This window comes from Colossoma macropomum, unplaced genomic scaffold (genome assembly GCF_904425465.1).
Source record: "Colossoma macropomum unplaced genomic scaffold, Colossoma_macropomum, whole genome shotgun sequence".
In the NCBI taxonomy this organism is placed as follows: domain Eukaryota; kingdom Metazoa; phylum Chordata; class Actinopteri; order Characiformes; family Serrasalmidae; genus Colossoma; species Colossoma macropomum.
In genome coordinates, this window is record NW_023494797.1 from 13,664,789 (window position 1) to 13,677,260 (window position 12,472).

Genomic DNA, 12,472 nt, shown 5'->3' on the forward strand with positions numbered 1-12,472 from the left:
TCTGACGCATCAGAAAACACAAAAACTGTGCAGCACAGCTGGGCAACAGAATTGGAGGCAGGAAAGCTTGGCCTAGCTTAAATCATACACCCAATCACCATTCTACGTCCATGTAAATATGTTACAAGGGAAAGATGATTTTGCTTAACATGAATATAAAGTTAAAACAAGAGGACCTTCGACTGTGCATTAAAACTAGTGTTAATCACATTAACAGTGAACATTCAATACAGATTCTTTAAGAAGCATTAAATATATTACCCTCATGTACACATACAATGCAAAATAACATAGATTATTAAAACGTGAACATAAAAGCTTTTTGATATTGATCAGGTCATGCAGTATTTACCGCTCCAGTCCCAATATTAGTATTTACTCTGTGTGTGGTCAGAGCTGTGTGATGGTGGAATTCAGGACATCTGGGGTGCACTTTGACTTAGAGGCCTTGGAGAGATCTCGCTGTGGAAGAGAACATCCAATCAACAATGTGTCATGTAAACGCTCCTTTAGATCAGCATGTTTGCATGTATAGATTGGTCTACCTTAACCTAGAAAGTTAACTTTTCCTTGTGTCAAATGTAAGGGTGTAAATTATACAATAGTTAGTTTAGACAACATAATCTGATTGGCTGAGAAGCATTCTAGCTGTGCTGTTATTTGTGATAGTGACAGTTTTTTACGACTGCATCATTACGCTGAACACCAGCTGGTAAGTAACGACTGCTTTTCAGCCAACCGTTAGTAAGTTCTACTTTATTACAAACAGAAAAAAAATCTCTCCTCGATTTCTCAAGAAATGAACATCAAAAAATGATAAAACCTACACTTTCTCACTCCTGAGAAGATAGAGAAGAAGCTAAAACCAATATATTTCAAAAATATCCATTAAATTACGCTGGACATAATGATTCGGAAACACTGACGGTTAATTTTGCAGAACTGTTGTATAAATGCAACAGAACACTCTGGGGTTGCGTGTTAGCAAGAAGAACAACACAGCCTGAGACCGAATCACAGCCATAATGTTATTTATGATAACACACTGCTTCTCATGTTTTATTGCTTAATTATACCAACAAGGGTCTCACTGATCATTGACAGTGGCTTGCTGAAAGGCACTATCAATAATCAATTCATTGATTTCATTCACTGTTCAGGTTTTACTACTGTTTATATCTCATGTCTTTATATCTAAAGAGATCACTATTTTGCACATGGACACACTACTTTGCAGTTTTTATTTTGAAAAAAATTGTATTTGTGTCTGATTCAAATCAGTCTATATAGTATACAATCAGAGCTTTGTAGCTATAATATGTTGCAAATGATGATACAGAGCAAATAAACAGTTTTGCAGTGACATTAATATAAGACATCTAAGAAATGGTCTGTTCTTTTAAAGGGAAATTTCATTTTTCAAATTTCTGCATAGTACAATTGTCAAGATGTAAACATCATTCAGAGTGGTTTAAAGTGAAATGCTTCATCGTAGAGAAACTTACTGACTTCTGATTTCTTTATAGTGGTGGTGATAGGAACCAGGGATCACAATGACTACAAGACTACAGTGCAAATATATTTTTATATACATATTTTACTCTTCAAATCAACCAGTAAACCAATAAATGGCTTTGTAAAATAAGTTTTTGGTCAAAATCTTATCTTGAAACTATTACCAATGTCTCATGCATCAGGCAGTGTATTCCTTGTTTTCCTAACCATTTCATGCAATAACATTCTTTGACATAGTTTTTAGAGACTTTTACTGCTTAAGACATCTGTTTCCCATCACAATTCTGACTCAGTAAGTTTCTCTAGAATTGAGCATTTCACATCAAACCACTGTGAATACGTTTGTTTACCATTTAATTATGCAGAACATCAGTGGAATTCTGCTTTAACAGACAAAGGACTGGATATTGTTAACAGTGACAAAGATGATAAAGAGACAGATGAAGGTAGTTAGTAGTCATCAGGTTAAAATGTGCAGTTGTGAGAAAGAATGAAAAAAGGGATTATATGATACACACAGTCTAACTCCAAACAACAGGTCAGCAGGAGTACATAATTACTAGGTTACATATGTGCAACAGCTCAGCTGGAGAAGAAGATAAAGGTTTAAAAAGTTTGGATAAGCTGGCAAATGTTTATACACAAATAATAAATTCAGACTATTTAGACTACTGCAGACTAAATTAAGGCTGAATTCTTCTATTACTAAACTGTAGTTTGCACTCCTGTATTTTAATGCAGGATCATTTGTCTGTTCTGTCCATTGTTTATTGCTACTGTGTTGTCATTGAATCAATGCATGAAACATGTTTACATTTACAAATCCAGTGCGGAAAATGAAATAGCTAATCGCATATGAAGGGACAAGACATAGATAGAAGCGTGGCACGCAAACTGTCAATCTGCCATCTTTTCACAAAAGAGCTGTAGCAGCTTTGTTAAGGTAAGCATGCACTTATAAGAAACTTGGCTCAGAAAAGCATTTGTTAAAACAAACCTTGATTGAACAGAATCTGCGTTGACTATTTCCTTTTAAAACAAATTTAAAAATGAATTATACATCAAGGTAAGATAAAATAATGCAAGATATTTTTAAATTAGTATTGTAATGTATGTAATATATGTAAATCTGAAGACATTTAAATACAGCTCAACTAACACGTAATATTTTTTGTTAATCCTTAAAGGAAAGGAGAGTTTTTTCCGTTCTCAAATTTTCCTTTAAGCATTAACAAATGTGGTTTGATATGAAATGCTCCTTTCTAGGAAAACTTACTGAGTCAGGTATTGTTGACAGTGATGGTGATAGGAACCAGACATCTAAAGCACTGAATGCCTCTAAGGCTCCCTCACTGAAATCTATTATACAAAATGCTTATGAATATGCTGCTTGACGCCTGAGACATTGTTTTATAATAGTTTTGACATAAGATTTTGGCCTTAAACTTATTTTTAGAATCCATTAATGGCAGAGAGGTAGATCTAGGGTGATGCAAGGCAAAATAGTCCTCAAAGAAGTCAGAATAACCACTATTTTACCATTATTAACATTACACATAAAACATCAGAAGACACAGGCAGGTTCACTGGTTATTTTTGATAGTAAATAAAATGGTTATACTTGTGTTGTAGATATCACAACCTCTGGTTTCCATCACTACCATTGTGAATAATTTTTGTTAAGCTCTCTAAATGAACTGTTAAGTTTTCCTAAAATGAACACATAAAAATTTCACATCAAAATACTTTTTGTTTACACCTCATAGAAAATTTGAAAATTTGAAAAATCAGTGGATTCTCCCTTTAAGGTGCAGATAATCAGATTATATATCAAAAACATTTCAAGACGTATTAGTTGCAACAAAAGCTTTGCATCATGCTAAAGGTTAAAACATCATTAAATCAGTACTCTCCGTAAGGCTCAACATTTTATGCCTGTTTTTAAATGCTTTCTGCTCTTTGATTAGACTGTGTGTTGTTCATTGAAACTTGAATTACAAAAAGAAAAAGGAATTACCGCAAACTCTGAATAGGTGCTGGCGACAGAGTTAATACTGAAGTTACGTTGTGGGCTAGCTGGAGTCTTCAACGCACCACTTATACCGCAGTTAAGATGACAAATATTCTCCTTGTTGCGTTCCACCAGTCCTGGATGGGGAGGTTTGCCACGACCAGGGGTCCTTACTGCATTACCCTGTTTCAGAAAGAAAAACAAAAACATTGTTTGAAGTCACTTCACTAAATATAAAACTATGTTCCATTGTCCATGCAAGACTGAAACTAAATCTAATGTTTGTTAAGGCCCTGCACTAACCTTGCTTGCTGATATTGGAGGGCGGGACACAGGGGAGTGACAGACAGTTCCACCAAAAACAGAGCGCATAGTGCTGTTAGAGGTGCCAGTGGAGGTGCTGGAGGTAGCATTAAGCTATTGAGGGAAATGCAAGGGGTGTTAGTGATGCAATGAAAAGGCAATGAATCACAACATGCAATGATGAAATTATTCAGCTTAAATTTAAGCGACAGGAATTAATAAGCATACAGTCACTGTCAGAACAAAACTTTCTATCTCCATATTTTTCTTTTTTTGTCATTACATTTGAAAAAGCCAGCTGCAGTTTGCCCTCTGTCAAAATTTCATGCCAAATGCACCAAAAGAAAAGGACCAAGATGATTATATAACCTTGTTACATCAATTTATGCTGAAAGTTAAGGACATTTTTTCTTCTTCTGTAAGTTACCTTACTGGAGATACCAGGTTTTGTTCCGACAGTGATTTCAAGCAAATCTCATTACGTGTTTTTACCTTTCGTGCCTTGCAAGGTGTCATACTCCCCAAGAATCTTCGTTTAGTTGGTGTCCGAACTGCAGTGCCATAGAGCATATCCTCCTCCGTTTGTTTGTTTTTTTTCTGTTGCTAAAACAAAGACACAAGCTTCAATAACTTGAATGTCTAAGCACTTCTAAGAGTTTCTAAAAATATTCTGATATTATGCTAAACATCTGGCACGCAACCAATAACAAGACTTTCCTGTATGATCTGTAAACTCACATTCTGAATAACAAGCTAGGACACTATGGCCCATTTAAATGAAGAGTGTATACCGTTGCTGTCGGAACAAAACCTTGCATCTCAAAAATGATAACTTTACAAGAGAAGTAAAAAACATATTTTACTTTTAATGTAAGTCAGTGGAACCAGACTTTTTCTAAGTCCTTTTGGGTCATTTCTTTTAGTTCATTCAAGAGATAAATAGAAAATGTAAAGGGAAAGAGGCATTTTCAAAATACGTCAAAAATTGAAAAACAAAAACAGCGATGGGAGGTTTTGTTCCAACAGCAGCGACATGCATAAAAGTGATGCTTAGCAACCACCTACTTAGACAACTGATATTTATGAAAGTGAAACTTTGAAAAAGTGTGTAGTTCTCCACACATTCTGTATGTGGTGTATGCAAATATGGGGGGTGAATGGGAATTACTGACAACTAGTGGTAAACAAGAGAGGTACTGCTAAAATGATTGGAAATGTGACTTTTTCACAGAATCCACTAAAAACACACAGAATATTATGTTTTAAATAAATAGCTTATATGAATTTATTTTTCCAGCACTACTGCTAATTATAATATTATAATTAGTAAGAATAAAAATATTGTTTGATAAATAAATATAACCACCTCCCAAAGTGATCAACATATGTGATCATTACTGATGACTGTAATGGCTGTGCCACTGGAGGACCAATTAGATGAGCATGTGATTTATGACAAAAATAGGCATGGTCAGAAATCTGACATAGTAGGTATATAAAGGTAAATAATAAAATACTTGTACACATAATTTTAGTGGGAATTCGGCAGACGCTTTCCTACATATGGCCCCAGGACTGATGCAAGGTGTACCGTAGTTACAAACAGCTAGATGAGCTACAGAACCTCTGGTTAGATGGTGCTGATTTAGTGCTTATGAAAATCAAGAGATTAATATTAGTGGTTATATGTAATTTCTTTTAAGGGATGCACAAGATCCGAATCAGCAGATTTCTGCTCCAAACACCTCTAAATACTCCATTTTCCCTCACGCACAAAAAAACCCAGAAAAGCACACCCTTTCTTGCTTCTCCCGCTCCTTCTCAAGTCGATGCAGCTCCCACTGCTCAGTAACAAACTGCATGAACTTCTGACCTTGGACCAGAAACTCCCTTCCCTGCTCTTGCTCCCACAAGTCAATCTGGGCCTTCAGCTTCTTTTCCAGCTAAATGAGAGACATTGAGAAATTATTTCATTCAGGGTTGATTTTACTCAGTTCGGCCAAAGCTGAGGATTTTTGTTTTGGAATCAGTTACCTTAGGAAGGCTTTTGAGCAGGTCAGACCTTTGCTTCTCTTCCTTGAGAAGGTTTCCTCCTCTGTTTGTGAATCTCGAAGGATCTGTAGCTCTTTTCTTCAAAAAACAATGAAATAAATAAATAAGAAGAGAAAACAAAGCTTGCTGTAGATGAAAGCAATATACCACATCAGCGTATATCTCTTGATCATACAACTTACTTCAAGTTCCAGGAAAACCCTCCAACTCTCCTCCCATTTCTGGACACCTTCAAAAAGTTCTTTATGATCTTCGTAATGCTGTTTTAGACGCAGGATTTCAGCGTCATGCAAGCTCAGAAGGTCTTCATTAAAATTATCTGAAGAAGGAAAATCATTATTCTCATGACATATATATATATATATATATATATACATATTAATGTGTATATCGCCGTTGTTGGAAGAAAACCTTGTATCTCCATTTTTTGACGTTTTTCAGTTTTTGACATAATTTGAAAGCACCCTTGGTCCTATATATTTTGTGTAAATTTCATGACGAATGGACCAACAGAAGTGACCCAAAATTACTTCGAAAAAAGTCTGGTTTTGGGAGATACAAGGTTTTCTTCCGACAACAGCGATATATATTTTAGAATCTTACAGAGCTCTCTTCATCATTCTGGACACTGCTAATTTTTATTTACATCTTCCTAGTGTCCTACTAAATATTCGAAATGAGCATGTTAGAATGATAATATACTCCTGTCTGCAACAAATTTGACTTTATATTAGAAATAGTGATACCAAACTTTGTTATTCCAAGCTAGTGTATGTCTTGGCATAAATCAAAAAAAAAATCGCTATCGTAATTCAGAAATCTCTGCTTACCATCATAGTAGGGCACAAAAGCCTGGCGCTGCTCAGTACTATAGAAGCACTTCTCCCAGAACACAGCAATGTCATCCCGAATAGCCATAGTAACATTCTTAATATTCCTAAGCTTCAGTTCCTCAAGGCGGTTGACTTCAGCTTGCAGCTAACAACAAAGACAGAACGTAACAAATCAATCTCACTCATACAAAATGCTTTGGCTCTGTATTCCCATACAGTTATATGCAAAAGTTTGAACATGTTTTGTTGATTTTCTGCATCCTCCACAGGGAAAAAAATAAATATGGCATTTTTCTGCAAATTTTACTGCACAATTTCTGTTTATTTGCTGAGTAAAAAAATAAAAAAAATACAGTATAAAATGTGCCATAACATTTGCAAAGGCCACCTTTTATGTTTTATCCCCAAATATGTTTGTAGAGGATGTGTTAACTTGTTTTTATGTAGGAAATCAACAAAACATGTTCAAACTTTTGCATATAACTGTATTGTAATACAGAGGGTGCCCAATTTTTTACATATGAATATACATAAAAATGGAAAAGTTGAGCATGAAACTCAGCATACTTGTTCTTATTGTGACAGATATGTACTTACAGCTTCAATGTTCCTCTTCTTAGACAGGGTCATATGCTCAGAAATGGCATCTCGATCTTCCTGCGAGATCTGTAACCTGTCCCATAGGTCCTGGATCTTCTCTCGATATGACACACACATGTGTTCATTCTCAGCTTTCTTGCTCTCCAGCTGAAACAATTTAATATCAAAAGTTTTGCATATTGAAGCATTTCATTAGAGCTGGCCTTATAGGATAAAACATGCTAATTTGAGCACAATGCCCTTACCTGATGAAGCAGGACTTTAAGGGAGTCAATATTCTCTTTAGACAGACAAAAAGCTTCTTCATCCTCACACACAATATCCTTTTCAAAACTAGTCTCAGGCAACTGATCCAGGTCATCCATGCATAGTATTATCTTTTTCTTAAGTTCCACAAACTTGCTGTGTCTTTGTTCCTGAAGAAAAGACATGAAAGACATATTTTAATTCAAACATACATTAATAAAATGTGCCAATGCTTTATGAAATAGAGCCTTTTAAACCCTGAGGACCTACATGTAAACCCACACCTCAGTTCCTTACTATCATAAATACATAACCTGCATATTAGTTTCACAACAAATGCACAAAAGTGACATTTCTTCAGATACAAAATAGTGATGTCTTAATACGATATATAGGAGTAAAAAAAGGAGTACTTGAATATGAGCCTTCTGTTCATATTAGGGCTGATGGATTAGAAAATATCTAATCACAATTTTATGACCAATATTGCGATTGCGATTATTTCTTCTTTACATTATGAACAATTCATACTAATGCTATTCTAATATTTATTCATTTATTTCCTATAAATGAAGCTCCAGTGGTTATGTGCTTATAACAACTTAAGTGAATTTTGTCCTTAAGTTTTCCTTTTTTCCTATATTCCTATAAGCATTTAACTTTTTCGAGCATTTAAAATTTTCAAGATGTTTTCAGCAAGAAATCACAGGTCTTTTTTTCCACAAAGAATATCCGTTTTTGGGGTCAAGGCTTCATTGCTGAATTGTAGTATGACGGACTGCCAGTTCACAAGTTCTGTGTTATCAGGTTAAATTACCTTAAAATATGTTAAGACAATGCTGCATAATTAAGAATATAACTTAAATTGCAGCTCTTGAATTTAAATTTCAATTGAATTTTCCAATTTCGATACGATTCCAGCCCTAGTTCATATGCTAGTATTAATATATTAATGTTTGCACCATGTATGCACACTAGCTGCATTATGATGCACAAAATTCAAGGTTCAACATGACTTTCTGTTCCAAGGTCAAGATTCAAGATTCAAGATTCAATTTCAAGAAATAACTATTATTTACTAGACAGACTGGTTTGGCTCAGATAAAAGTTCTCCAACAGAACTTGTTTTAATGTCTACCGCTCCACTCTCTAACAAAATAAACCCCAAAAATCACAATCCCTAGACTTTATAATTGACTTAAAAAAACAACACAACACAATTGAGTGAGGATGTGTCTATACAATAAGTCCCTCCCCCTTCCTGCACACTTTACTCTGATAGAATATACCCAGAAGCCTAGCTTTGATCATGGATACTCGTTTTTGTGAAAGGCGGTTAATTAGAGACCCCAGAAGAAATCGAGGGGCGTATTTGTGATAGTTTGAAATGATGAACACTGATTCAAATTTAATCTTTGATATGTATTGAAATCGCTACAACCTTTGTAGTAAATGAATAAAAGGCGCAAGATAAAAAATTTATTCATAAGCCAAGGGTACAAAAAGGTTAAACTTAAATACAATTAAGCCCAATGTGAATGAGTAAATAAATAAATGTTCCACCTTTTCTGCTGTGAGAGCAGCTATGTGCTGTCGGAGGCTTTCCAGTTGCTCGAGAGATGGAACCGAGCTGGCAGAGACAGAATACGGCTCCGAGCAGAGAATGTCACAGAGGTCCTGATCCTGCTCTATTAGGGCTTTAAGCACTTGCATCCTCTGACTCTTCTCCTTCAGCATAACCTCAAGGCAGCTTCGAATATCCTTCTCCTGCTGGAGCATTGTGTTACTCCTATCCTCCTAAAAGACAAATAGTAACTTTAAATGTGAAGTTCTTTGGTGAAATGATCTGCCACTAAACAATAACATTAACAAAGGATGAACTACATCAACTAAAATAATGCACATATTAAATCCATAAAAATGTGTCAATAAACACAAAAGAACATAGTAAAGCAGGAAATGTTGACAACCATTTATTGATGCAGGACGTCCTAATGCCATTCACGAGATTGAACAGCAAATACTACCATCATAACAGCTCACTCATAATCAAACATAACAACGCTTTGGTATAAATGTTCTTCTATTGTAGTGGCAGACCTCAGCCCACTGATGACAACCATGCTCATCACTTTATACTGTGTTTTTCTTTCTTTTGATTTTAACATTTGATGATCATAACTGTTCATAATATGAGATCATAATAAGCACGTACTACTGGTCAGGGTCATCTACGTACAGTCCAACCACACTTGCCTGAAATGGAGGCAGCTGCAGCTCCGAGCACACTTTGTTCAGTTCTTTGCGGCACGAGTCAATACTCGCCATCAAACGCTTACGCAGATTCTCCTCCTCTGCTATCATCATGTCCAGAAGGCCCTAACATGAACAATTACATTCACAATTCATAGGATCTTATTCAATTTAGTGACACCATGCATGAGCACAACAACCTCAAACTCACTTTGATGTGGTTTTTAACCACATTTGTTCTCTCCAGCCTCTGCTCCTCCGGGATCCCAATCTCCTCCCATATGTCCTTCAAGTGGCATAGTGCTTTATTCAGGCATGCCACTGATTCGGCTGCAAGCACCTCACTGCAATTATAATGGAAAAACATGCAAATCATGCCGTCTTTACTGTTACGCCTGTTACTTTACCATTACTAGGCTGTGAAGTTACATCTAGTTAAAAATTGTCTGATTTAAACAGAAAGGTGATCTGCACTAGTTCACACTGTAACTTAGTTTTCAGAGAGGTTTGGTTACTCTTAATTCCAGTTTTAGGTTGCTGCTGCAGTACAAAATCTTTTATATATAGATATTAGACTTCTTAAAGGATAATTCCACTGCCTGTCTTTTTTAATTCATTCGTAAAGACGTATACAAAGTTATTCAGTGTTTTGATGTGAAATGTGCAGCTCCAAAGAAACAAGACAGAATTTTTCACAGCTGTGGTGACAGCAACCAGATGTCTGAACTCTAAAAGCTCACAAAAAGTTATTAGATGAAATAATTATGAATACACTGTTTTGGTTATTAATACAATGTTTGTGATTAGGTTTTTATACCCAAACAGTATTTTTAAAACAAAATTGGTCCCGAAGGAAACTTCCATGCATTTTTTACACCTCTATCAATATTACATCTAAAACTCATGACACATATAGGTTCACTAGTCACTTTTCATAGTGTATAAAGTCGATATATGTATATTGTAGACATCGTGACCCCTGGTTCCTATTTATACTGTAGACATGATGACCCTGGTTCCTATAACCACCACTGTAAAGAAACACATGTCAGTAAGTTTCTCTACAATGAATCATTCTACATCTGAATAACTTTGTTTACATCTCGACGATTGAATTATCCATATTGTAACTGTAATATCCATACTGTAAGTCTGATATATAGCCATATATGCGCACAAATCATAAGGAGTCAGGCATTTATTTCAAAATATATGGATCATACATATATGTCTGATAGGTGGGTGAACATCCCGGTAGAGTTATAATGACAATCAGTTCTGTCACTATATTATCTGTTTGCTTTTAAATATTAAATTATTTAAAAGTGTCAGGGACAATATTTTCATTTATTTCATTTTCAACATTCGTCTTAATGCTTTTATTGCATAGTTTACAATGTGTATGTTTTTAGAGTTTAGTTATGCAGCTATCATACTAATGTTTACTTTATTAGGAAGAAAAAATGTATAAAAAACTTATATAACATGAAGGTAGTGTACGAGTGCTGTATGCCATCCATATGTGAATGTTTTTCTATCATATATTGTTATACATGTGTTACACATATATGTCTGTGCATTATATGTTGATATACGTTTGAAATCTAGGCAAATTTCAAATAAGTTGGCATTTATGTCACATTAATGTCAGCTTAATGTGCATATGTGATAAATATAAGGTGGATATATAGGGAGATCCATACATGATAATATATGTCATACATGTAAAACCCCTATATCGCCATGTGTCAGATTTCTGTAGGGGTAGGTTAACATAAAACATTGAACACTCTTAAGAAGTAAGATACGAAGCCTAACGTTATTCAGTAAAGGCAGAATAAAGACTAACCTCACATTTAGGTTCACTGGAGGCTTAAGTAATTATTTTGGCATAAAGAAAGGACAGTAAATGCTATAACGCTACTGTTATTACACAGCTGTAACGTTAGATTGTCATGAAACCTGACATTAACAGTCAGCCAGTTAGAGAACGTACATAACGCCATTGTTATAAAGCGATTAAATATAATTAAACACACGTTTTAAAATAACGTTACTGACCTTTTCCTCATCCTAAGGTGCCCTCGGAGCTGATTATAATCGTGTTTTTTAATAACTCGCTATGTAGAAGACGGAGCTGCGACCCACCCGAATCACCCACAGCCGTTTCTGTCTGATTCAAAACACGCGTCAAAATATGCGCCTCGGATTCTGATTGGCCAGCGAGGCGCCGAACAGCGCACGCGCGAGGGTGTGTTCTGGAACAGGGCTATTTCCATCAATGACGCAATCAACGGTCACTCGCCTCCGGCCCCAGAGGACCGGCTGGTCAGAGATCAGATCACTGGCCGAGTTCAGTCGCTCTGTGTATACCAGTGTAGTTCAGTGGTTCACTCATCCGCTGAGCTCCTTTGCAGTATCACTACTGTATGTTCAAGGGGCATTCCACCGAATTTTTAAAATTTCTGCATAATTCGATCGCTGAGATTTACGCAGTTATTTAGAGTGGTTCGATGTAAGTTGGCTCAATGTAGATAAACTTATGGCTTTCTTTACAGTGGTGGTGATAGGAACCAAGGATTCCCTGCTGAAAAATAACCATTGGAACCGTTAGGATTAAAATTTGGCGATTTTGCTCTCTAATGGGAACTGGCTTATA

At 35.7% G+C, this 12,472-nt stretch overlaps 1 protein-coding gene across 3 annotated transcripts; it reads right to left on the reverse strand.

Moving 5' to 3' along the window:
- Positions 1-311: 311 nt before the first annotated feature.
- On the reverse strand, positions 312-11,985 carry prc1b (protein regulator of cytokinesis 1b). Of its 3 annotated transcripts, XM_036583905.1 has the most exons (15): positions 11,875-11,985; positions 10,025-10,157; positions 9,817-9,939; positions 9,124-9,357; positions 7,560-7,730; positions 7,312-7,461; positions 6,712-6,859; positions 6,064-6,200; positions 5,864-5,959; positions 5,626-5,772; positions 4,322-4,432; positions 3,830-3,943; positions 3,533-3,709; positions 2,513-2,544; positions 312-462 (listed from the first exon to the last, which is right to left on the reverse strand). In XM_036583905.1, exons 1-15 carry the CDS (start codon positions 11,883-11,885, stop codon positions 414-416), a joined length of 1,833 nt encoding a protein of 610 aa, XP_036439798.1. In that variant the 5' UTR covers positions 11,886-11,985; the 3' UTR covers positions 312-413. The 3 variants fall into 3 exon arrangements, with proteins under 3 accessions (XP_036439798.1, XP_036439801.1, XP_036439799.1); XM_036583908.1 differs by lacking the exon at positions 3,830-3,943; XM_036583906.1 differs by lacking the exon at positions 2,513-2,544.
- Between the last annotated feature and the right edge of the window lie 487 nt (positions 11,986-12,472).